This window comes from Cibotium barometz, chromosome 5 (assembly GCF_041138505.1).
Source record: "Cibotium barometz isolate CiBa-2024 chromosome 5, ASM4113850v1, whole genome shotgun sequence".
Classification (NCBI taxonomy): Eukaryota; Viridiplantae; Streptophyta; class Polypodiopsida; order Cyatheales; family Cibotiaceae; genus Cibotium; species Cibotium barometz.
Window position 1 is genome coordinate 51,134,339 of NC_141050.1, and position 23,501 is coordinate 51,157,839.

General features: G+C 44.0%; 1 protein-coding gene across 2 annotated transcripts in view; it reads left to right on the top strand.

Annotated features, from left to right (window-relative positions):
• The window catches only part of LOC147638612 (NAD(P)-binding Rossmann-fold superfamily protein), a 55,709-nt gene extending 39,725 nt beyond the window's left edge, over nt 1–15,984 (top strand). The window contains exons 9-13 of one of the 2 annotated variants that reach the window (XM_086798533.1): nt 14,790–14,897; nt 14,995–15,078; nt 15,179–15,244; nt 15,487–15,577; nt 15,701–15,984. In XM_086798533.1, the coding sequence (XP_086654659.1) occupies nt 14,790–14,897; nt 14,995–15,078; nt 15,179–15,244; nt 15,487–15,570 (342 nt within the window). In that variant the 3' untranslated portion in view covers nt 15,571–15,577; nt 15,701–15,984. Of the gene's footprint in view, nt 1–14,789; nt 14,898–14,994; nt 15,079–15,178; nt 15,245–15,486 lie in introns of both variants that reach the window. The other variant, XM_086798532.1, reaches the window with a different exon arrangement.
• The last annotated feature ends 7,517 nt before the right edge of the window (nt 15,985–23,501 follow it).

Consider the following 23,501-nt stretch of genomic DNA (forward strand, 5'->3'; position numbering starts at 1 on the left):
GGTCGAGTTCGGCCTCTAGTAGACATTAATACAGCTTTCTTTCTTTCTTTCTTTCTCTCGCTCTCGCTCGCTCGCTGCTCATGGCGTGACGTTGCGCACCCCCCACCTCCCTGCTCGCGCTGCGCGCTGGTGGTCTCTCTCGCCCGCGCTGCCCTGTGTGTCGTGCTGCGCCTGTTCGTACACACTGTGTCGTGCTGCTCTGTGCGCGTTGGTGGTCTCTCTCGCCAGTGCTGCACTGTGTGTCGTGTTGCGCTTGTTCGTACACTGCACGCTGCGCTGCCTTGCACCTGTGCGCCCTCTGTTCGCCTCCATTTTTACCACCCGCCCTTGCTCAGGCCCCCAAGGCAGCAACTAGGGTGAAATAGCCACAATGAACCTACAGGAGCTGGAGGCATACATCAAGACAGTGGAGGACAACACCAAGAAGTTACTGGGCGAACAAAAGAAGGTGTTGGACAGGGTTCTGAATCAACATGAAAAACAGTTGGAAGGCCTCCGCAAGGAGATACAGGGAAAGAACAACAAGATTGAAGAACTGGCAGCCCAGGTGAACCACCAGGAAGAGGTGATTCAGATGTTGAAAGAGATCCAGTTGCAACAAACAGGAATGCTAGAGGCTGCCCCAATGATAGGGGAACTCCGGGCAGAAATGGAAGCCTTAAAGGCTACGGTCAAGGACCATACAGTGGAGGAAGGGGAACTGAATATTCAGGAGGGTTTAAGAACTGACTTGGAGCAGTTGAAAGCTGCGAGTGATAAGTTGCGGGAAGAACTGCAGACCACTAAGAAAGATTGGGTGGAGGTGGTGAAGAAGCACAAACCCCCACAGAGCATCATACATGAGACTCTCGAGGAGGAGAAACGCAGGAAGGATAGGGCCCTCCATGTGCGAGTACGGGGGCTTCCCCCAAGAAGGATGCCATGACGCTTTGCCAGATGCTAGGAGTGGACGGGATCGCCCCCCCCCCCCCCCCCCCCTTTGCAGATACATGGAGGGCAGGAAAGGATATGACACGAGAGCGACCCCTCATCATTAGTTCCCTGATGCCACCAGCAGACAGGCTTTCTTAGACAGGCGGGCTGCCCTCAAGGGCACACAGGTGTACATGGGAGATGATCTCACTCCAGCACAGGTGGCACACCGGCGTGAGGCGATGGTGACTGTTCATGAGGCCTGCAGAGCAGGCAAGTGGGCTATCTACAGAGATGGTAAGAGTCATTATCACTGACCGCCGTCCCAAATAGGGACGCGGGGTCTATGAGACCAAACACCTGGGGTTGGCAGTATGGAACTGCAATGGCATGTTGTGGTCGAATCCAAGAGGCTTGAGCGAGATTCTCACAGGTAGGGATGTTATTTTTTATACAGAGACTCATCAGAGCCCTGAGAGGGGCTTACCATACATAGCTGGGTATGAGTAGGAGTCAGCTTTTCGAGGCGAGACCCGCACATCAGGAGGAGTACGTGGCTCTTGGGGGGGGGGTGTCCTTTTTAGATCCCATCTCTGACATATTCTCAGCATCGTCCGGAAGGACGAGGATGCACGATATCTTTGGGTTTGGCTACAGCTTAGCAGTGACAGAGTCATCCACATTGCTGTGTGTTATTTTGCACCACGCCACTCCCCTTACGCCGCACAGCATGGCCAGTCACCGTACTTACCATTATATGGGGATATCATGGAGTTCTCACAGTTGGGGGAAGTCCTCTTGCTTGGGGATTTCAATGCCAAGACGGGAAGTCAGCAGGTCCCACTACTCGATCTAGACGACCCTATCAGACTATAGGAGCTGGACATCACTGACACAGGGCTGCAGCGATCATCACAGGACCGTGAGGAGGTCACAGTGTATGGGAGATATTTCTTAGAGGTGGAAGCTGCACATGGTCTCGTTATCTATAACGGGATGTCCCAATGGCCCTCCTCCGGTGCCCTCACCTCCTTCCCTCACTCAGGAGGTACTAGCACTGTGGACTACCTTATGGGATCTTTGGCTTTGGCACACCTTATCCCCGACTTCTCCATTCCGCCACACCCTTTTGAAGCTGACCATGCCTACCTCTCTTTCACTCTTACCTGCACACCACCCGTCCCTCCACCACTCCCCCCCATCTCACATTACACTCAGGTCCTTTTTGATCATGAGCTTGACCTTGTTTACTCCAACCACATCTACCGCCAACTCTAGGATGTGGAGCCTACTGTCCCCCTATCCACCCTCACAACACAACTCACCACCATACTCCACACATCCGCCACTGCTTCTTTCATCTGCACGCGGCGGTCTACCGCCAAGCCAGCTTGCAGTTCCATGCCCCAGAACTGTTGGTATGATGACGAATGTCAGGCCACACGCTCCCGTCTTAAGCATGAGGTACGGATTGGGCAAATCACGAAGCGCCAAGCGCAACGGATTTCTCAACGGCTCACTCAACGCAAGAAACGGGAGTTCTGTGCTTAGAAAGAGGATGAGTTATACCGACTTTTCTTAGGGCCGAACTGCAAAGAGGCCTGGAGGAGGCGAGCCCAAGATCATGAGGGACTCACTGCCGAGTACATCTCGCATGCCCATGATACCTTGGCACCCCTACTAGCCTACATGTTCAATAGAGCCCTTTGTGAAGGATTTACACCCTCTTGGTCCACCAACACCATCACCCCCATCCTCATGATTGGCCACACATTAGCCAAACTCTATGGATCAGTGCTAGAGGCGGAGCTTAGTTCATTTGCAGAGAGCCAGGGATGCAGAGCCTCAGGACAGGCTGGCATTCAGAGGAGCTACTCTACCCTTGACCACATCTTCACCCTCCGTGCCATCATCAAGGAGGGTAGAGCACGACACCAGAGGATTTACTGCTGCTTTGTGGATTTCCGCAAAGCTTTTGATACTGTACCCCGAGCCCGCCTCTTACACCGTCTATAGGAGATCGGAGTCCCATTTGACATGGTTTGGAGCATCATCGCCCTCTATGAGTCCGTCACCAGACGAGTGAGAGCCTCAGGAGGTACATCACAAGAGATTTCCAGCACCATTGGGGTGAAACAGGGCTGCCCTCTATCACCCACTCTTTTCGGCCTCTACATTGACGAGATCTCGAGCTTCATTGATGGATTAGGCGGGGCTGGTCCCACACTGGCAGGCATATTGATCCCCATACTACTTTATGTAGATGACATCGTTGTCCTCTCAGACTCAGCCGAAGGGCTTCAAAGACAGTTGGATGCCTTACATGACTTTTGCACTTAGCGGGACGTCTTTGTTAACCTTGGTAAAACCAAGGTAATGGTCTTCAATACCTCTCGCCCCTTCACATCCAGATTGAGCTTCACTTATAGAGGGGATCCTATGGTGATTGTCTCATCCTATGTCTACCTTGGTGTCACTTTCAATGGCCCACACTTTACCATGCTTCCCGCAGCACATGCCAGAGTGACGCGGGGATATGCAGCCTTGAGCTTACTTGAGCGGCAGTGCTTCCAGGCACATTTCCAGGAGCCGGACGAAGGGCTGGCTTTTTGACTCTCTCGTCACACCAGCCTTGATGTATGGAGCAGCTTTCTTGCGCCAGATTTATCCGATGAGGATTGGCAGCAAGTTGAGAGGCCCCAAGTCATGATGTTCTCTCGTATGAACCCCAGCAAACCATTAGTCCCACACCAGATTATCTAGGCAGAGTTTGCTGCAGCATCGATGGTAGTGGAGGCACCACATACCTCCATCGCATCAGTCACATGGATCCCCACAGGTACTCGAGGCTTGCCTTGGAGTCCTCTAGACAGCTTGTAACATGTAGCGGAAGTATTTGTATTGGAGGATCCTGTCACACAAATGCTCACACCGTCTTCTGTATCCTGAGTTTCACGAGTTTAGCAATCCACTTTAAGACTTCAAACTTTAAAGAGATATGAGAGAGAGAGAGAGATGAGAACTGTAGACCGTATGGGGTCCCGAATTACCCACTGAAGGGTCCCCTATCCCGTTACCGAGATAGTATTTGCTTTATTATCTTTAAAAAGTCTGACGGTGTGACTGTCGATAAGCCAAACGCAAGACCTCTGAAGACCAAGTGCTGGGCTGAACTGTACACTGCTGTAGAAACACCAAAGATGTCCAATGTCGAGCCTATGCACTCTTCCCAATGGAATGAGGGAGGGATGCAAAGCTAGGGCTAAGAGAGGGGCTGTTCTAGACTGAGTATGAATGCTGCGTTTTTCCTTCACCAAGTGGCAGGAGCAAAACGATGATATGATGAATGCAGAAAACACAAGGCTGAATGCTGAAACTGCTGCGTTTTCCTGATGCATGGGCTGAATGCTCATGCGTTGATGTGCCTAGGGCTGTAGGAGGAAAACGCTGAGAGGAGGCTACTGAAGTTGCAATCGCTTATGCTCCTAGTGTTGAGGATGACAAGCGCTTGAAGGCTCCTTTGAGGAACATGATTGAATGAATGAATGAATATGCTATAGATCTATTTATATGGACCACAAGAGCCAGTCGGCTGGCTACAGAGCTGGCCGACTGCTCATGTCCATAAATAATGCATAAAATATGTATAAAATGCTGAAAATGATGGGAAAAATACCAAAAAAATCCTGATAAATATTGGATGATATCTGGCGTTCTTGCATTGGTCTAGATGCTATGCATGAATGATGTGCAATATGCAGGATGCTTTCTGATGCAAACCCTAAGGTTTCTACTGACTGTATATGCATGAATGCGTCTCTTTAAGTGGGTTAAGGGACTTAGACTGACTGACTGACTTGCTATGGTTGAGAATGACGTACGTAGCTCGTGCCTGACTTATCCTGGACTGAGGATTACAATGGGGTCACGGCGTATGACAAATATGATCCTGAATGATACTAATAATGTTGCACTGATGATGATGAGCCAGCTTGTCACCATGCACTACAGTGTAGAGTGCATGTGACACAGCTAGCACTTGAGGGACACTCGGGAGTATGGTATGCACTAGTTTCCACTTGGTTCTTAGTATATGGGCTTTGCATGGACCGCCTACCCCCCCTTCAGTACAGTTTGGACTCCCCTTTTCTCCGGCTGTCTCACGAGGATACCAACCGGGTTATCCGGTCAGATCTTCTTAGCCTCTACATACATTGCAGATGGATCACACCTTCGGAGCTCCCCACGAAGATGCACTTCTACAGAGATCACTTCCTCACACTCACTGAGGATGGATTCATCGAGGAGCCGTGCTACTTGAGTGTTCACATGTCCCATGCCATGCAGATTCCGATTGGCCAGATACAGGTTTCATCCCACCGCCTCAGAGTGGAGACAGGTAGAGCTGAGTGCATCTTTAGAGCTGGGAAGCTCATACAGAGACCCAAAGGAGAGGATCTGCCGACTATGCCACATAGAGGTTGAGACGGTGGAGCATTACATATGCCGTTGCCCAGTATACTATGAGATCTGCGGGAGGTTTCACTGTCTTTCGTGAGGGATTCGGTCCACTCTCCAGGATCATTGACTTCCAGGACCAGCGTTGCCTGGGCCTCTTCCTGCTTGAGCTCCGCAGACATAGGGACACCTTCTTGAGAGAGCCTCGGCCCCAGCCACCCCGCCCCCTCCCTCGCCAGCCAACCATCACCCGTTTTTTCCGGACCCAGGAGGTGGAGGACACTGACATAAGTGATCCTGTGGACTCTCCACGAGCTGCTCTAGACCTACCTCGCCCGAGAAGAGTTACCTCGGACCGAGCCTCTGCACTCCAGCGTGCCCTACGCCGTCGATCCCCCCCGTCGGCCACGATCACCTCATCAGCTCCAGATTGAGGACATGCTCCACCGCCGTCAAGCTACCTTTCCACGTGACATAGCTGAGGGAGACCTCTCTGCCATACCCATGCTTGATATCTTGGAGAGTGGTATACCATCTACTTGGAGCTGATGTTGCTCCCATGTTTTTATGTTCTTAGTATTCCATGATGAGTTTCCATGGACAGTTTTGTATCCCCCCAGTGAGATAGCTATGTTTATGTTTTCTTCTTGTTTTATTTATTTTCCATTCCATGATGAGATATGCCATGGACATTATGGTATCACTTTGGTCTCATAGGCCCATTGGGTCTTTAGTAGACGCTTAATATATCTATCTATCTATCTTTCTTTCTCTCTCTCTCTTTCCCTCCCCCTCTCTCTCTCATTCTCTTCACTCTACCCCCCCCTCTCTCTCTCTTCACTCTACTCCTCTCTCTCATAGGCCGACTTTGGCCTCTCGTAGACGTTAATATATCTTTCTCTCTCTCTCTCTCTCTCTCTCTCTCTCTCCCCCTTGCTCTCTTTTGCTCCCGGTTCCCTCCTTGTCTCCTTTTCAAGTGTGTCACATGTGTTGATGAGAGTGTCCTTTACACAAGTGTACAATTAAGCTTCAAGGTTAGAATTATTACGGTTAAGGGGTAAGAGCTAGAGCTAGGGTTGTCATGAAAATCCATATGAAGGAGATAGAATCCTACATAAAGAAAGAAACAACCAAAAACAACGTTCTTTAACGAGACTCAAATACATGAAAAGAATTCATAACACACTATTGTGGTAGGTACTAAGGATGAGAAGAAAAGCCAGCCTTTGCACATACACCGACACTCACAATTCAAAATAAAGGGTCTTTGTGCCTGTAAAAGTATCTATATGAAGAAATCCTTCTTTGAGACATACATCTTGATGTCAACCAAAGATGAAGTGTCCTCAAAAGAAAGCCTAGAGTTTACCTCTATTGGTGTACTTATTGGCTTGGAGTCTATCATACCAAATGCCTTTAAGATCTTTGTTGCATACTTTTGCTGAGAAATGAAGATCTTGTCACACATTTGCCATCCTTTCTGAGTACATACAAGTTAGCATCAGATACACTTCTAGAAAGACAAATATTTTAAAAAAAAGTATCTATTCGTTGGTACCATGTCCTTGGGGCTTATTTCAGCCCGTATAAAGTCTTCTTCAACCTGCAAACCTTATTTTTTGATCCGGGAAGCTCAAATCCTGGCGGCTGAGCAACATACACCTTCTCCTTGAGATATCCATTCAGAAAACGTGATTTTACATCCATTTGAAAAATTGGCCACTTATTATTAGCAGCCAAGGTAAGTATTGTGCGAATAGTGGTCATTTGAGCTGTTGGGGCAAAGGTTTCATTGACGTCAAAACCTTCAACCTGTGCAAAACCTTGTGCAACTAGCCTAGTTTTGTTTTTCTCCAAGTAATCATTGGATTTATACTTAGCTTTCCGCACCCACTTGGTGCCAATTACCTTTCGTTTTGGTGGCTAATCAACCAACTCCCAAGTGTTGTTTTTTTATGATATTGTCATACTTTGACTGCATCGCTGCCGTCCACTTTGGATCTGCCAAGGCTTCTTCTACATTTGTGGACTTCTTCACTAAATCCATTATCTTAGCTATTAAGGCCATATTTAAAATGTGTTGTGAAGACCTTCTGTGCTTCTCTATTCTCTTTGATCTGCGTAAGTCATCTTTGATCTGCGTAAGTCATCTGCTGAAGTTTCTGTAACATTAGGTGGGGGTTTGCGATCATCAAAGAGCTTCCTTACCCGTAGGAAGTGGCTGTCCTCTAGGTGCAGGGCCAGGTTGGTGTGGTTTTTGAGAGTCTTCATGATCCAAAAACTCCTCCTCCTCTAGTTTTCCGGTGCTTGGGCTCAGCACATGGTGGATTATTTCTTCGTTTGATGATAAAGTGGATAGATCCCTGTCCTCCACTGAATGTGGATGCACCATAAACACCACATCTCGGCTATCCATTATTATCTTAGCCTTTGGATCAAATAGTCAATATGCCTTTGACTCTGTATTGTATCCAAGTAAGATACATTTCTTGCTTTTGGCAGTTCTATTTGCATCTGGGACATGCATGTAACATTCACAACCGAATGTTCGAAAATGAGAACATGAAGGCTTCTTACTCGGATAGGCCTCATATGGTGTGATTCTTTTGAGTGCCTTTGTGTAGGATCTGTTGAGAATGTAAGCTGCAGTGTTGATTGCTTCAGCCCAAAAAGAGTTTGGTAACCCTTTCCCTTTCATCCTACACCTTGCCATTTCCACGATTGTGTGGTTACGGCGTTCCACAACACCATTTTGTTGAGGCATATGTGAAACCAATCGGGGACCCAGAGCAATAAACAAAGACTTCAGATGCCAAACAAAGATATGAAAACACAATAACCATAAACAATATCAAAACACAGCACTGAGCTGGAACGGCCGGCCCTCCATAGGAACTGCTTTATTTCGATGAATAAAAGGGTTACAACCAAACCAAGGTGCGGGTGCAAAACTGCACCGGATTTTCCACAAAGCTTCCTTAGCAAACACTTGCACGGAAATCAAAGCACAAACCGCTCCAACCAATATGAATCAACAGCCCGGTGCGTTGTCAAACCCAATGCTGAACTCTGTGCCAAAAATCCCTGAAAAAGGCTCTCAAAACAGTCCTTGATACCTCCAAACACAGCCCCTGAACCAATGCCCAGGAGGGAGTGGTGAAGAGAGAGGAGAAGAAATGGCCCAGCTTCTGTACCTCTGTAAAACCTGAGCAAAACAGAGAGAAGAGACCGCCCGACTGCTGTTCCACTGTACGGCCTGCACTTCAAGAACAAATGAGAGAAGAGAGCTGTGGTACTGTTCGGCCTGATGTCCGGCAAAGGAAAACAACTGTTTCTGTACGGCCAGCGCACTGTTGTTGTTGTACGGACAGCGAAGAGAGAGAGAGTGTGTGCTGTCCACCTGTACGGCCAGCAAAGAGAGAATCTGCTGCACTTGCTGTACGATCAGCACTCAACCACCTACTACAGAGTACGGCCATCAAGAGGAGAAGAGAGCTGCCCACCTGTACGGCCAGTGAACAGAGAAAAAGAACCTGAGAGGAAAAGCTGCCACCCGCTGCTCCCTTCTGTACGACCAGCAAACTGAGAAGAGAGGAAAAGCTGCCGCCTGCTGCTCCCTTCTGTACGACCAGCAAAGTGGGAAGAGAGAGGAAAAGCTGCTGTAGGCCAGCGCTCCAAGGAAAGAGAGAACATGATGATGCCACCCAATGATGATCATGCCTCAAGCTCCTCCACCCTATTATAGAGTCGACCCACCCAAAAATAGATGTGCTTTTTTCCCCTTTTTGTGCCAAAAGTGGTAGCCTCTCCAAAAATATCAAAAAGCCCCTTGTTTTTGGGAGTTATAAACAACCGCCACTTATATATATAAAAGCTTGCAAGATCCATGCAAAGTTAGGCACCCACTTGAAGTGTTCACACACATGGCTTAAAATTTTAGGTCCACCTCATGTATATGCTCCTTGTCCAAATCCCCATATGTCCACCCACTTATAAATAAGTGTGAACAAGTATCTTTATAAACCATAAGTGAGTAAAAATCTTGTAAACTCATGTCTTGTAATCTGCCTTCAGATAGAGACATGCTAGATAAGCCTTCACACAAGTTCTGCAACAAGCCTTGGCCTTACACAGGTGTCTTCCATCCTCTGTGTCACCATTTGGCCACCCAATTGGTCCACCTCTGCTTTCTTATTATGTATGTACATTGGATTGGTGTCCATGGTAGTTGTTTATGCCGGGGATTGATGCCACTCATGTGATACTGTAGACTTGGCTTTCCGTTGGGACTTGTGCCTCCATGTACATGCCCGGAAATGCTTAGTGGATTGGTGTTCCATTGGGTCTGGTACCTCGTGTACTTGCCTGGAGCACGTCTATTTTGGTATAGTCTCATGAACGGGGATTGTCCATACCAATGCTGCATTGCATAGCATCTTTATGTGCTTGCTTGCAATTGAAATTGCATGCTGTTTTCATGCTTGCTTGACCAATGTGTAGTTCCGGGTAAGGGGACGCCCGCCCGTGAACCGTGCGTGTGAAACTGTCTGTTGACATGGTTGTGTGGCATGTGAACAGGTGGTAAGTATTACCCAATGTAGGCTCAAATAGCTCTTAGGACTTAGCCAATATTTATAAGTGAGTGCGTTCCCACTTCATTAAAGTTTGGGCGCCCAAAAGTCACTTATAAATTATGACCGCTTCCAAGTTCACACTCACTGAAGTCCCGAGGCGGACAAGACTCAATGTCGAGGACCTGATCCTCCCCTTTTACTCATAAATGGGCATCTCTCCATGTCCCTTCACCTGATTGGACCCCAATTCACTTACTTATTAAGAGAAAATTCATGTTTTCTCTTTATGAAAATTTTTGGAGGCTGAAAACTCTGTTTTTCCACCATTTCTCTCCATTTCCAAGCTCTCCATAGCCATACCCAACTTGCTAGGGTGTTTTCCAAGCTTCCAAGAGTGTTTCCAAGTGCTAATCACCCAATGACTGAAATTCAGCAAAACAGCTCTCATTTTTGCTGTAATTTCTGGTCTTTTTGCTGAAAACCCTAATTTCAGCCTTCCTTTCTCAAGTTGAACCATAGGGGAAGCTTTCCCAAGGTTCCCTTCATCCTCTTGAAGACTTTTGTCGCGAAGAAAGGCGTCAAATCAAAGATCTCAACACTCCAAGGACTTCCATCGCGAAGACTTCTGCTGTCATCGAGTCTTTTTGCTATTGGTAAGCTTTTATGCTTAAATATGGGAGCAAGTAGTAGGAGAGAGGAACCGGATTACAAGATCACATACCCTGTGTAGTGTTCTCTTGTCCTACGTGCTCTCTTGCAGATTGTTGCTACCATGCGTTGGTGGAACAATAGAGAGCACATGGTAGGGAACATGGGCACTTGAGAGGGTAGTGTGGGTTGCAAGTCTACATCGACAACCACTTGTTTGCAATACTGTATTCATATGCATTGGTATGGAAATCTGGTTAGAAATGCCCATGACACTCTGTACTTGATTCTCCCAAGATCAATATACTTTATTTGAGGAAGGGGTCGGTTGTTCCGGCTCATTGTGTGTCTCTTGTCAATTCAGCAATTTACTTCTTGTTTTTGAACAAGTGTCCATCAAATCTTAGTGTATTTAGTGTATTGATTAGCATTGTGTTCAACCAAGTTACATTGGTATCAGAGCATACGGTTCTCTTTCACTTCTATCGTGAGAGACGATCACCGTGAACACTAGCTATCTCTACACTTAGAACATTATGAACAGCCATATAATGAATGTTGGAGATGCTAAATTTGAACCCAAGCCCCTATGTTCAAACCAAAAGAAGAAGCTCCTAAGGATGAGGAAAAATTTGAACCCAAGCCCCTATGTTCAAACCAAAGAAGAAAGTCCTAGGGATGAGGAGAAACTTCTGTTTCATAAGTTGATTGAGGAGAATCTTAGGCAACTACTCTATTACACACCTACACCCTTGAAGGGTTTGCACTTCCACAATGGGTGGTTGTTAGAGCAGGAGGGCAGGTATACCCTGTTACCCCCCAGTTGGGTCTACGGTCTTTTACTCGATATGGGATTTCGTTAGACCTATTAACCCTGTTGTCCCTAATAGAAAGAGTTTTTACTTGATCTGCTGGGGACGGTGACATATTAAAAATAAATGTAATCCAGAATCCAAGGGAGCAAGTGAGTTTGTATCTATGGAGTCTGGGTGAAATGGCGATAAAGTTAACCTTGGTTCAGCTCCTCAAGCACATAATGGGAGAGGCCATCAATGCCTTAGATGTGCTTTGGCTAAATCATTGCTTTCAGATGAGGGCTATCCAGGATAAATACCTGCTGACGTTACCTAACATTCCCTCTACGGTAAATAACTTGCAGTGCACTATCCTCAAGAAGATAATCTCAGGCAACAAGGTAATGTGCAAGATAAAGAATAGTCCTATTTATGCGAGATAGATCCCAAGGCCCTTGTAATCATTACAACGAACTCTATATGGGAGGCTCAAGATAAGATTTGTGGGTTTGGCGTGCTGATTTCTTTACCTTCTTACACCCCAGGTGGCTAACCTCTTGGATAAGCTTAAGGAGGACGCGATTGGGTTGGTCAATTGGGACTTATCCATGCTAGGTGGAGTGGGCCCGGGTAGGACTATGTAGAAGAGCTGAATGATATAGGTGAGATAGCTCAGGAATAATGGGGTGGATGTCGGTCAAGGTTAGGTATTGCCCGAGCCACGAGCTCCCCTTAGGGGCCAAGAAGATTCCCTTTCCAGGTTCTCTTTATGAGTCATACGTGGAATATGCAGAATCCCATGGGATAAAGGCCCTTAACTACCACTTATTTGGTGACGTGCTGGAGGATTCTATTTTCTCTAAAGGGTACATAGACGTTAGAAAAGGGAAGGGTGGTGAGAGGACTTACCTTGGGTAAGACGGGAACCCCCCTAAAAAAAGTGGTGAGAGGACTTACCTTGGGTAAGACGGGAACCCCCCTAAAAAAAGAGGTGAGGTGTTCTACAATTCAAGAAACGATGGAGATGGATGCTACATACTTCTATTGGTTGACTCTGCGGAAGGACATTGAGGCTTATGTGTGTCTGTATATCACCTATCAGAAGGTGAAGTTTGATAGACAGAACGTACAAGGCTTGCTTTAACCTTTGCATGTGCAAATTCAGCCATTTTGGTTTTGCTGAAGTGCTATGTGGCTGTTCAGAAGACCACGTGGGAAAAGTATTTTCCTTTTGACAATCATTGAAGGGAGATGGACTTCGTAATTGGCGATTGGGTCCTGTTGGAATTTGAAAAATCCAAGCTCAAGAAAAGGCGTGCTAAGGAGGAAAGCACTCCGAAGATGTTCAATAGATGCTATGGGCCATTTAAAGTGATCAATGAAGTGGCATACATGCTTGCATTGCCGGATCATTGGAAGATTTACAATGCCTTTCATGTTAGCCTCCTATGCAAGTATGTGGGGCCTAAGCCAATTGAGCCAATTAAGGATCCACCAGAGATGGAAGAGATGGAGCAACTAGAGCAGGTTGTCTTCCACAAAGAAAAGAGGTTGCCTAAAGGCCGCCTACAATGGAGATACTTGGTTAAGCTCGGCATTTATCTAGCCATGGATGCAAGGTGATTGTATGAGTAGACTGTGACAGAGTATTCACAGCTTTTTGACAGCTACCTAGAGGCTTTTCAGTTGAGGCCAACTCTTTAGAAGAGGGGGGAGATGTCACCATTTGGCTCCCTAAGCATGATTAGCTGTGATGCAAGTACATCATTGATTTGAAAAGATCTTCTTTGGGACATAATGAATACTAGCACGACTAGCCATTGTGTCTATTTTTAGCCAGCGTGACTGGTAATGCTTCATAGCCAGTATGACTGGTACCGCTTCACTCTAGTGTGACTAGAATCTGGGGGCTCTGCCAGTGTGACTGGAATTTGCTAGTATGACTATATGTTTCTTCTCTCTATCTAGTGTGACTAGATGAGTAGTTTGACTAGTGGCTACCCTACACCCACTTTGTATCAATGATGATTGGGATGATGATGATGATCCATACGCATCTACATTTACCTAGAGATTATTGTTAGTTTTTTTTTTTTTGGTCTTTTTTATACATGATGAGATTCAATGGACACATTGTACGCCTTTTGTCTCATAGACTGGTTGGGTCTTTTGCAAGGCGTTAATATATATCTTCTTCTTCTTCTTCTTCTTCTTGTACCCAAATTCTCTATTGAAAAAAAGTATACCTGTTGAGGGGGGGGGGGGGGGGGGGGGGGGGGGGGGGGGGGGGAGGAACGTTTTGGCCCTACTGTGGTGTACTGTGTTAATTTGTGCTGTGTGAATTGATTAAGTGTTGTTTGGAGTTATTCGCTAGTTGTTTCACCGCAAGATTAGGTCTCTTAATCCGCCACATTACACCCATCCAAAAAACCGCAAGATGGCCGTTAGCAAACTCTGAATCCATAGTCCTAATGGGTAACAGAAGGCTAGGCTTGTATCCTGTGCATCAAGTTGCTCATGGCATAAATGTTGGGGAGGCCAACACGGCTCTTTCCAAGAGACAGAATCACTGACTGTGCATGTCCAGGTGTAATGGTGCTAGAATCCTAGGCTGGAAGCTGGCTGCTCGCAGCAGAGAAGCCCATTGCAGGAGACCAAAAAGTGTATCTTCACACAACGTTGAATGCGACCTGTTGTAAGGTGATGCTCTTTCAAGAATAGGATGTTGATGCTGCCGCCCACCAAGGCGCGCTGAAGCTCCTTTTGGGATGACCATCTTTTGTCTGCAGGCAATGGGTATCCCCAAGGCCTTGGACGTTCCAAGATGCTATCCACATGACTATGAGGAGAGGCTGTGGACTTGGCTTAGTCTCGCTCAGTTCGCCAAGGGTTTTGAAATTGGTTTGGAGGGTGAGTAATCACAGTCCGTCCGAGGACAGTGACGCTCCAAATGGGGTCAGGCCTGGGCGCCTGCAGTGTGAAGGAAAACCTTATTATTAAGGTTGATAATCAACAATTTGAAGCCCACCACTATTTCTGCCAGCAGACAGCTTTCCATGACCACATGTTTGCAGCTGGACAGTCTACAAGCCTGCTGCATCTTGGCAAAACATCCTATAAAAGGTGCCCTCAGCCCTCAGTCTTGCTTATCCAATTACCAATGATGTTCTCCTGCAGACGAGCCCAAGCTAGCCATGGTTTGCTAGACCCACAAACCAATATTTCGGATCTTGTGAAAGGGTTTTGATGGAGCATGATTGTCTCTTCTAATGCACCAAGTTAAGTTATCACATGCCTTAATCACGATGTTTTGGCAATACATGTAACAGACAAAGCATTCATTTTTAATCAGGATAAGGTTGTGAAAGGGTTACTAAGTGACAGTTTATCTTGTCTTGGGCAGATAGCGGACAAAAATGTCAAGATAACGGTTGTTTGCCCTGGCCCTATTGATACATCCTCATCAGAAACTGACAAGAAATCAGCAGGTAGCAAGCGTCAGGTTTCTGAGGTACGTTCCAACAAAGTGTTCAAAGTGTTCTAAATGTAATCTGCAGGCCTCCTTATGTTCGTATCATGTTATCACTGCTCACTTTGTGTGCTTCCAGCGAAGAATGCCAGTATCAAGATGTGCAGAGCTTATTGTTGTAGCAGCTACACATGGATTGAAGGAGGCCTGGATCTCTTATCATGTAAACAGAATGTGTACATGTCTTATGCTCGAGCCTAGTGTTAACCTCAGAAACATGATCCGTCTGATCCATGAACTGGTGATGTTTTGTGGTTTTGCAGCCAGTGTTGTTTCTCCTCTACTTGATTCAGTATGTACCATCAGCAGGGTATGCAATAATTGACAAGGTATTCTTCAAGGATCCAACTGTAGATATAATGTAATGTATGCTTGCTTGCATGCATATGTGCATGCACACTTTCCATACATGCATATATATATATATGCATTAATGCAAACATGAATGAAGTTTGTAATTGGTTCTTTGAGTATCACAAGTGATAAGCTCAAGATATGATTGGCTATTTGGAAACTGATGATTGGTACAATATGATGATGTATTTGCAATGATGATGTGTTTGCAATGCAGATTGGACCCAACCGCGTCAGAGGTCAGAGCCAGCAGGCATACAATGCAAGTCTTCTGTTCGGTCAAAACAAGAAGGACAATTGAATACCAGGTTGTGCTGTTATGAGAAACAATTTCTGTAGTTAAGTCGTTTGCAAACAATACATTTCTACATGTGTTTGTTTTGTAACTAAGTGTTGCTTATTGAGTTGGAGCTTGATGGGACATCACAAAGGCTGGAGGGGGGAACGAGGCATAGGTTATAATGGACAGGCTCTTCAACAAGTTACACCATTTCTTTGGAAACAGAGCACCCACCTGGTTGGGAATGTATACAAGGCCAGCAAAAGTACTTGGTTCATCAAAAGATGATAGGATGTTGTGCAGCTCTATATGACATGGGAGTGATTATTGCACTAGATTTTACATCACCTATCCTGCATGAGCTGCACGATTCACACAATATATGTAAATTTAGCATCATCTTAATGATTAAAAACATGATTGTCTTACCTCTAATTGTGTGCAATCGATCTTTTATTTTTATGCGGGCAGCTAGGAGGGGACAATTGGCTAGCACTCCGAGTCGTCACCCTGTGCCTCTGCATAAGCCACCCGCTCGCCTCCTAGCAGTTAAAGCAGCTGGCCCACCTGCACACAACCAGCATAAGGAGCCGATACTGCCCAGAACACACACCTGCCCTAGCCACGTCTCTTGCCAGCCAACCGCCTTCGCCGTCACTGCAGCCCATAGCCTTACTAGCCCCTCCACGCCTTCTGCGAGCCGCGTTACACCTCCAACATCCTCTCCCGGCTTTGCCTCTCCATCCCCACCCTGGATCGGCACACAAATCCGTTAGCTGGCTCGTCTCTTGATCGCCCCTAGCTACCTGCCAGCAAAAACAGCCAAAGAAAAAAAAATTGGGGGAAGGATATGGATGAAATAACACTTGCTCCCATCTAACTGTTGCTTCTTGTCCATACAAATGCCAGGACTGCTCAATGGTTCGACTATTTCAGAGCCTGAACGCTAGATCTTGATATCACTCTTCCACTTGGAACACTAGGAAGTATTTCCTTGGGGAATGCCTTTAAAAGTCCAAAGAAAGCATCTAGTTTCTGTGGGAAGCCTCTTCAACCACCCATCCCTAAGCCCTTTCCTGGCTTCTTCCATGCATTTGCATGTTTTCTTAGCTTTCAAACTTCTTTGTTCCTCGCCACATGCCCACATCTGCATACATGTTGGACATAATTAGATATCTAGAAGCATTCTTGTCATCCCTTGCAACCCGGTAATCAAAGCATCGTATTCTTATCTCCACATTGCTGTGTTGTGCATTGACTAAGCAAAGATGCCCACCTTGCATGGTTAACCTGAGATGTCAACAATTGCATGGTGGTAAGTATATTTTTTGCATCACTCAAGTAGCGTGCTTGATAATGAATCATTCATCGTAATATGTTAAAGAGTCTTTAAAGCTTAACCTTTGCACTCTTACAAAGACCTTAAATACAAGCTCCTCTATGGAGAGGGTGTTTATAAATGTGGTAGATCCTTGTAAACATCACATTGAAAAGTAGTGCCTTCACAACAAGAGCTTTCTCATTATGCACTTTGTTATCTTACCTGCTTGAACGGGTTATCTTTGTAAACATCACCTTGGAAAGTAGTGCCGTTACAACAAGGCCTTTCTCTTTATGGGTACTCTTCATTTCATTATATTCTTTATTGTTAAGCAATTCGTAGGTTAACATGGTTTCATCTGCCTGACCTACCGTAAGGCGCTTTGCTATCTTACCACTAGAACATGTACTTATATTTTGTAAGACGACGGTAGAACATGTATAGTAGCCATTTACATGGTAGTGATGTGTGGATACAGGTTAATAATGGATTGGGACACTTTTTTCTTCCTTAGGGGTTTTTCCCCAAAGCGTATGCACATTCCTATGAGTGAGAGTGTGTAAGTAATCTTATCATGTCACTTCACTTGTACTTAACTCATTCTCATCAATCTTCTTTTGAATGTTGTGTCTTTCCTTGCTTGTTGTATGTGTGTGTGTGTTCTACCTTTGTCTCCACTCTAACAATTGGAATTAGAGCAGGTTCTCTTGGCTCACTTCCTCATCATCACTTTCTTGAGCTGCTTTTTTAATTATCTTAGATTGAGCTATCCTTTTAGGTAAAGAAGGTATACCTTGTAGCGTGTTGCTAACTATGTTAACAGTTAACTATGTTAATAGAGTTTTTGCGTCTTTTAGACCTTTGTTCTTTCGGAAGGAATAAGAAAAGTTCGTTAATAAATGAAGAGGTTAGTGGTGTATTGGGAATTCATAAACGAGGTGGGGGATGGGGTTTTTTGTAAATAATTGCATTTTTACATTTGTGAGTTTTTTTTGACAATCATATGCAAGAATACATTTGATTTTTGTTAGTGGGGACACTAAGAGATGTTAATAATAGAAGAGGAGGAAAAAATCCGGAGGAACGTAGACTTAATCATCAGAACGAGATGGTGATTCTCAGTTCCTCATTTGATTCATTGAAGTGACATTTATCATTTGAAGCAATTGTCTTGTGATGATGTCTCTTTGTGTGGCAGGATTCTTGTCAAATGTTGTTAAGTAGGACTTGATCCTGTCTTCTTGTGTCCATGTGCTTTTTATGTTTTTATGTATGTTTAAGTGCTCTTTATGAAGCAGATTTATATGAAGTACAAGTATTAAGTCATATAGACTCTTATTGAACTGCTCTATGTTAAAGTAGCCACTTGTTGGTGAGGATTGAAGGAATTACGTTGACTTGCGAGGCTAATATAGATATCTTTACTAATAAGGAATGAAGATAATTGATTTGTGAAGATAGTGGCGTCGTTTGGAGAGGTTTGTAATTTGAAGAAAAATTTCAGGCGATGGGTTGTACCATTGACCAGGCTTTCGTCCACCATGGTCTTCCGTCCAAAGATGTACTTGGAAGTTGTCGATGTGATGAGACTTTGGTGCAAATATTCTTCAGTGAATTAGTATGGATATGTACTCATGGAGTAGCTATTACATTAATTTAGCCAAAACAATAATAAGCTATAAGCTTAACAGATATATAGTGGCTATTGCGTGATATGGCTTAATCCGTGATGGGGCTTAAATTGTGAAAGTGCAGGGTCTTAAGGAGTGAGATGGAACTCCGTGAATTGTAATTTCGTGAGATGGAATTTCGTGAATTTGTAGCTTTTTTTTTGTTTTTTTTTGTTTTTTTTTTTTTTGGTCATCTAGGTCATGATTTGCAAGCATCAACTTCTTGAGCACTCATCTCTGACTTCTAGAGGGGTGTTAAGAGCATTGTTATTTTGTTCTTGATGTGCTCCTAAGTCTCCGTATTGCTTCTTAAATTTGTTTTGCTGCTGAAATGATGTCGAGGCAGTAGGGAGGACTGCTGATTGTTTGTTTGAACAGACAAGCTCTCGTGTTGGTGCTGAATGCACGAGAGTGGTTGAGTGATATGCTTAATGTTGTTTGGGCCTCAATTCTTGTCGAACTTTAGGTGAAGTTGTTGGGGTTGAAGTCGATGGGTGAGGTTTTCTTCACATTGTTAGATTTCGGCAACCATATGATGGAATTACCATCATAGTATCCTTGTTGTTCAAGTACATACACATGCACCCATCTTTGACGAACACTGTAATTTGATGGCTGATATACTTGGTGTTAAGGCTTTCTTCTTTGCGCAAGCTTAGGGAACTTGGTGATGCGCGAGAAAGAGGTTTTGACTGTCGAGGTGCCCAAATTTGATTGGGACCTTCATAGTATCCTTGAGCTACAAGTAGCTGCTTCTCCACCCACATTTTGATACTATTAAGATATAATGATTGTGGGAGTCTTGGTGGAGTTTTCTTTAGGGTTGATGTGGAAGAATTGGGGCCCTCCTTAACTTTGGCTGGTGTTGAGTCTGCAGGTTTGAGATTCATGGGCATTGTTGATGATGATGAGGTTAGAGTCTCTTATGGAGTGGTGGTCGATGAGTGACGAGGCCTGTCAGCATGTGGTTGTCTCCTTTGATGAGTTTTGTCGATGAAGATACATAGGATCCAAGGCCTTTCCTTTGAGTTCCCTGTTAGAGATAGATGTTTGGGCTCTGGGAACTTCTTGAGGAATAACTGCTGATTGGCGAGATTTTGGCATCGAACTTCGTAGGTGAGGATGGGGTTGAAGAAGTAGAGGCTTTATCGGAGTTGGTTGTTGACGCAGATGGTAGGTCATTGTGTAGAGGGGCTTTTGTGGAAGAGGCTTGTATCCTTTTGCGTTGAGCATCATAGATATCCATTAAAGTTGGATCCTCTTTCTGGCAGTATGGCATTCTCAACTTTTTTGCGTTGACCATTATGATGAATCTATCGCGCTAGCAAAGCATAGTGGTGCTTGGGCAGCAACAGTCCATTTATGCCCCAAGATTAAATATGCTTCCAACACATACTCAACCACAAAAAACATGCAAGTGAGGGGGTTAGTTTCAATATACATTGTATGTTTAAAGTACCCCATACATGGCATGTTCAAGTCTCGTGTAAAGGTAATCCTTTCAGGATATGCCGTGAGTTTTGGTTGACCTAACAAACAAATCCCATAGCTCGAGAGTCATGAGATTGTGTTCTCGTGTTGGTGGATAAAGTTGTGGTAATTTTATTTGAAATTTCCAATCCAACCAAAATCCTAGGGATCTTTTCAGTAAGATATGTTAGAAGTTTCAGCTCCTGTGTAAGGTTTCTTCCTCCCGTAATAGCAGTTGTACATTGCGTGTAGGAGTGTTCAAGGCGACTGTTTGCATGGATTTATCTAGTGAATACAACGATTTACTTATCCAAGGTCCACCAAAGATGACATCATACTCAAGGGAATCTTGGGTAACATAAAATGTAAATTCCATATCGCCATCGATTATTTGATTAGTGTATCTAAAGTAACCTGGAACTTCAATGTTTTGTTCATTGGTTCCTTTTGCAAGACTATTGCTTGTAGAGATGAGTTTAGGTTGTCCCAGTGACACCTAAGTGTCTATTGTCATGATGTTATGACTTGCTCGGAGGGCTAATCAATGTGCATTTGTGCTGAACATCATTGCCTGTAGGGAAATCTAACCATACCATGATAGAATCTTCCTCGGCAGCAGCGTCAAAAATGTTATGGCTTACCCTAACCCTCGTTGAAACACATCTAAAAGGAGATTACCTGGTGAACCGCAACTGTCGTGTGAGGATCTTTCCAATGGTTGAGCTCGTAACCCTTGAGGTCTCCAAGCTCTACAACTCCTTGAGAAGCAATTCCACCACGTCTCCCACGAGCGTTGTCACACCGTCGCGTTGCACTACCGGTCCTCATCCCTCCTCTTACCTCACCTCACTCACACACACTCACTAGCATGCATTAGGGAGAGATTAGCAAGGGGATTAGTAAGAGCAAGACTCAATTGCACAATGGGAGAGTATGTTGTATTATGAGAGATTCACATGGCCATAAATGTTCACTCACTTAAACTGTGGTCGGTCGGACACTTTAGGCTCATGAGAGTATGTTGTATTATGAGAGAAATTCACATGGCCATAAATGTTCACACTCACTTAAATTGTGGTCGGTCGGGCACTTTAGGCTCATAAGAGGCCTAATGCTATTACAATGACTACTCTCATAATATATCCATGAAGTACATCACTTAGGACTTCATCCTAACTTGCTACCACACGCTCTTAAAGCGAGAATTGCCATAAATACTCTATCCCACCATTACGGGCACCTGTCCAAGTTGTAGCTTTGGACACTATTGCTTCATATCTTGAATGTATGACTCTTTGGTATATCTACCGTGACTCCTTGATGTAAGATAATGGCGGTAGCTCTTGTTAATCCGAGAATTGGATTAACACCCCCCCTTCCTGATGGCGATCGCGTCCGTGTGATCACGTTGAAGACCTTTATGTGGGAAGAATGAACAAGCTTTGTTGATGGCTTTGATGTGTTGAATGACGTTCAATGGTCTTTGTTCCTCCGGAAGGAATAAGAAAAGCTAGTTAATGAATGAAGAGGTTAGTGGTGTATTGGGAATTCCTAACGGGGTGGGATTTTTTGCAAATGCTTGCATTTTTACATTTGTGTGAGCTATTTTGCTTTTTGTTTTACATAAGAGATGTATTGATTGATTTATCTAACTAAGGATTTAGTATTAATGATCATAATGTCTTAGGAAAGCGCTAAGTAACCAACATTAACATCTACTTTGTATCGCTAGAAGGGCATTGATGTTTACAATCAGTCTTGGCCTGATGAGCATGATAGTTTTGATTTACATGAACCATTCATTTCTTTCCTAGCCTTTCACTACGTCAAGTATAAAATACCACTTGTATATGAGGTATTTGCATTCTAACTATCTCATTCCATACTTCTTAATCATTTACCACTTAGTAAATAATCATAATGGGAGGGATTACAAAGGTATATAAAGTATGTCCTACATGTGAAGATCAACTTGATTCGAAGTGGGGTACAAACTTGAAAAGTGTGTACCCATCTTGTAGGAAGTTTCTACCTATGGATCACCCATTTTAGGATAACTAAGGTGCATGAATTTAATGGTGAGATTGAGCAATGACCACCACCTTTGATGATAACTCTACTAGACTAGGATTTAGCATGGAATAAATTTAAGAAAGAGTCTATCTTTTATAAACTAGAGTATAATTGGTCAAAGTTGAAAATGGTACATTTGTTGTATCCTATGATTTTTTCAAAACATTGGATGCTCTTTATGGAGGAATTTGGCGGGTGAGAAGGGCATGCATGCTTGTAGGTTCGATCTTTGAGAAGCCAAGACAAACCTCGTCTATGGCCTCAATATAATAAATATCAAAATAGTTCCACTTATTAAGCTTCTCCACGAATCCTTTCAAAACATGAGCACACTTTAGTCTTGTGAATCAAGCAAGTGTGGACACCAACCAGACATGGAGCTTTGTTTCAAAACTTTTCACTAATGATAACAACAAGCTATCACGTCTAAAGTCCCACAATTTGACATAAATTTTTGAAAGTGTCATACGATTAGAAGCTATGCTTACCTTTCTTATTTTTTATAACCATTTATTTATTATTTTAGTATGATTATTTTTTAAATATCTTGAACTTGCTACTCTATCTTTAAAGGTGTCATTTGCGATTGGAATATGTGATATTATTTATTGATTAGGAGAACTTACAAGGTAAGAATACAAGCATATTATTTATAGTCATAGGCATGCTTATACATTTGCTTGTAAATTCTAATAATATTGTGCCTTGATTATGTAGAAGTATTGTTGCCAAAGAGATTAACCTTCTTGATCTACCAAAGAGGAAGTTGGATTCCATAATGCTTTTATGTCTTATGGAAAAAAATTTACCCATGAAGCTTCTTTGACATATAAGTGCATACAATCAGTCACATCGTGGAAAGAATATCACTTTTAGGCATCGTAAGTAGGCAATGGATATTCTTCTTTAAGCAATTTATGAAATTCATGAAAGGGTTTGTGCATCGGAGAGTGTGACTGAAGGGATCCATGGCACAAGGATGATCGGTTCACCAATCATCCTTTATTGTGTTATATAACGGAGTACATGCCAAACATGAATCCCAATGCACCAATGATATGGATAGAAGAACAATATCAAAAGTTGATTTGGGAGGTTCTATTAGGAAAAGGTAAGCAAGTTAAACTCTTATATGAGCTTCGTCAACAAATTGACACCTTTGTCATATACAATATGTATTGTATGCAAAATGGAATAAAAAGAAAAGAGACTATTTGCAAGGAAATGATTACGAAATTATGAATCAACTATGCCTCACATAGTGGATTGGAATCAAGAGGTTCTATCAGGAAAAGGTAAGCAAGTTAAACTCTCATATGAGCGTCGTTAACAAATTGACACCTTTGTCATATACAATATGTAGTGAATGCAAAAATGGAATGAAAGTTGTATGAGGAAGAAAAGAGACTCTTTGCAAG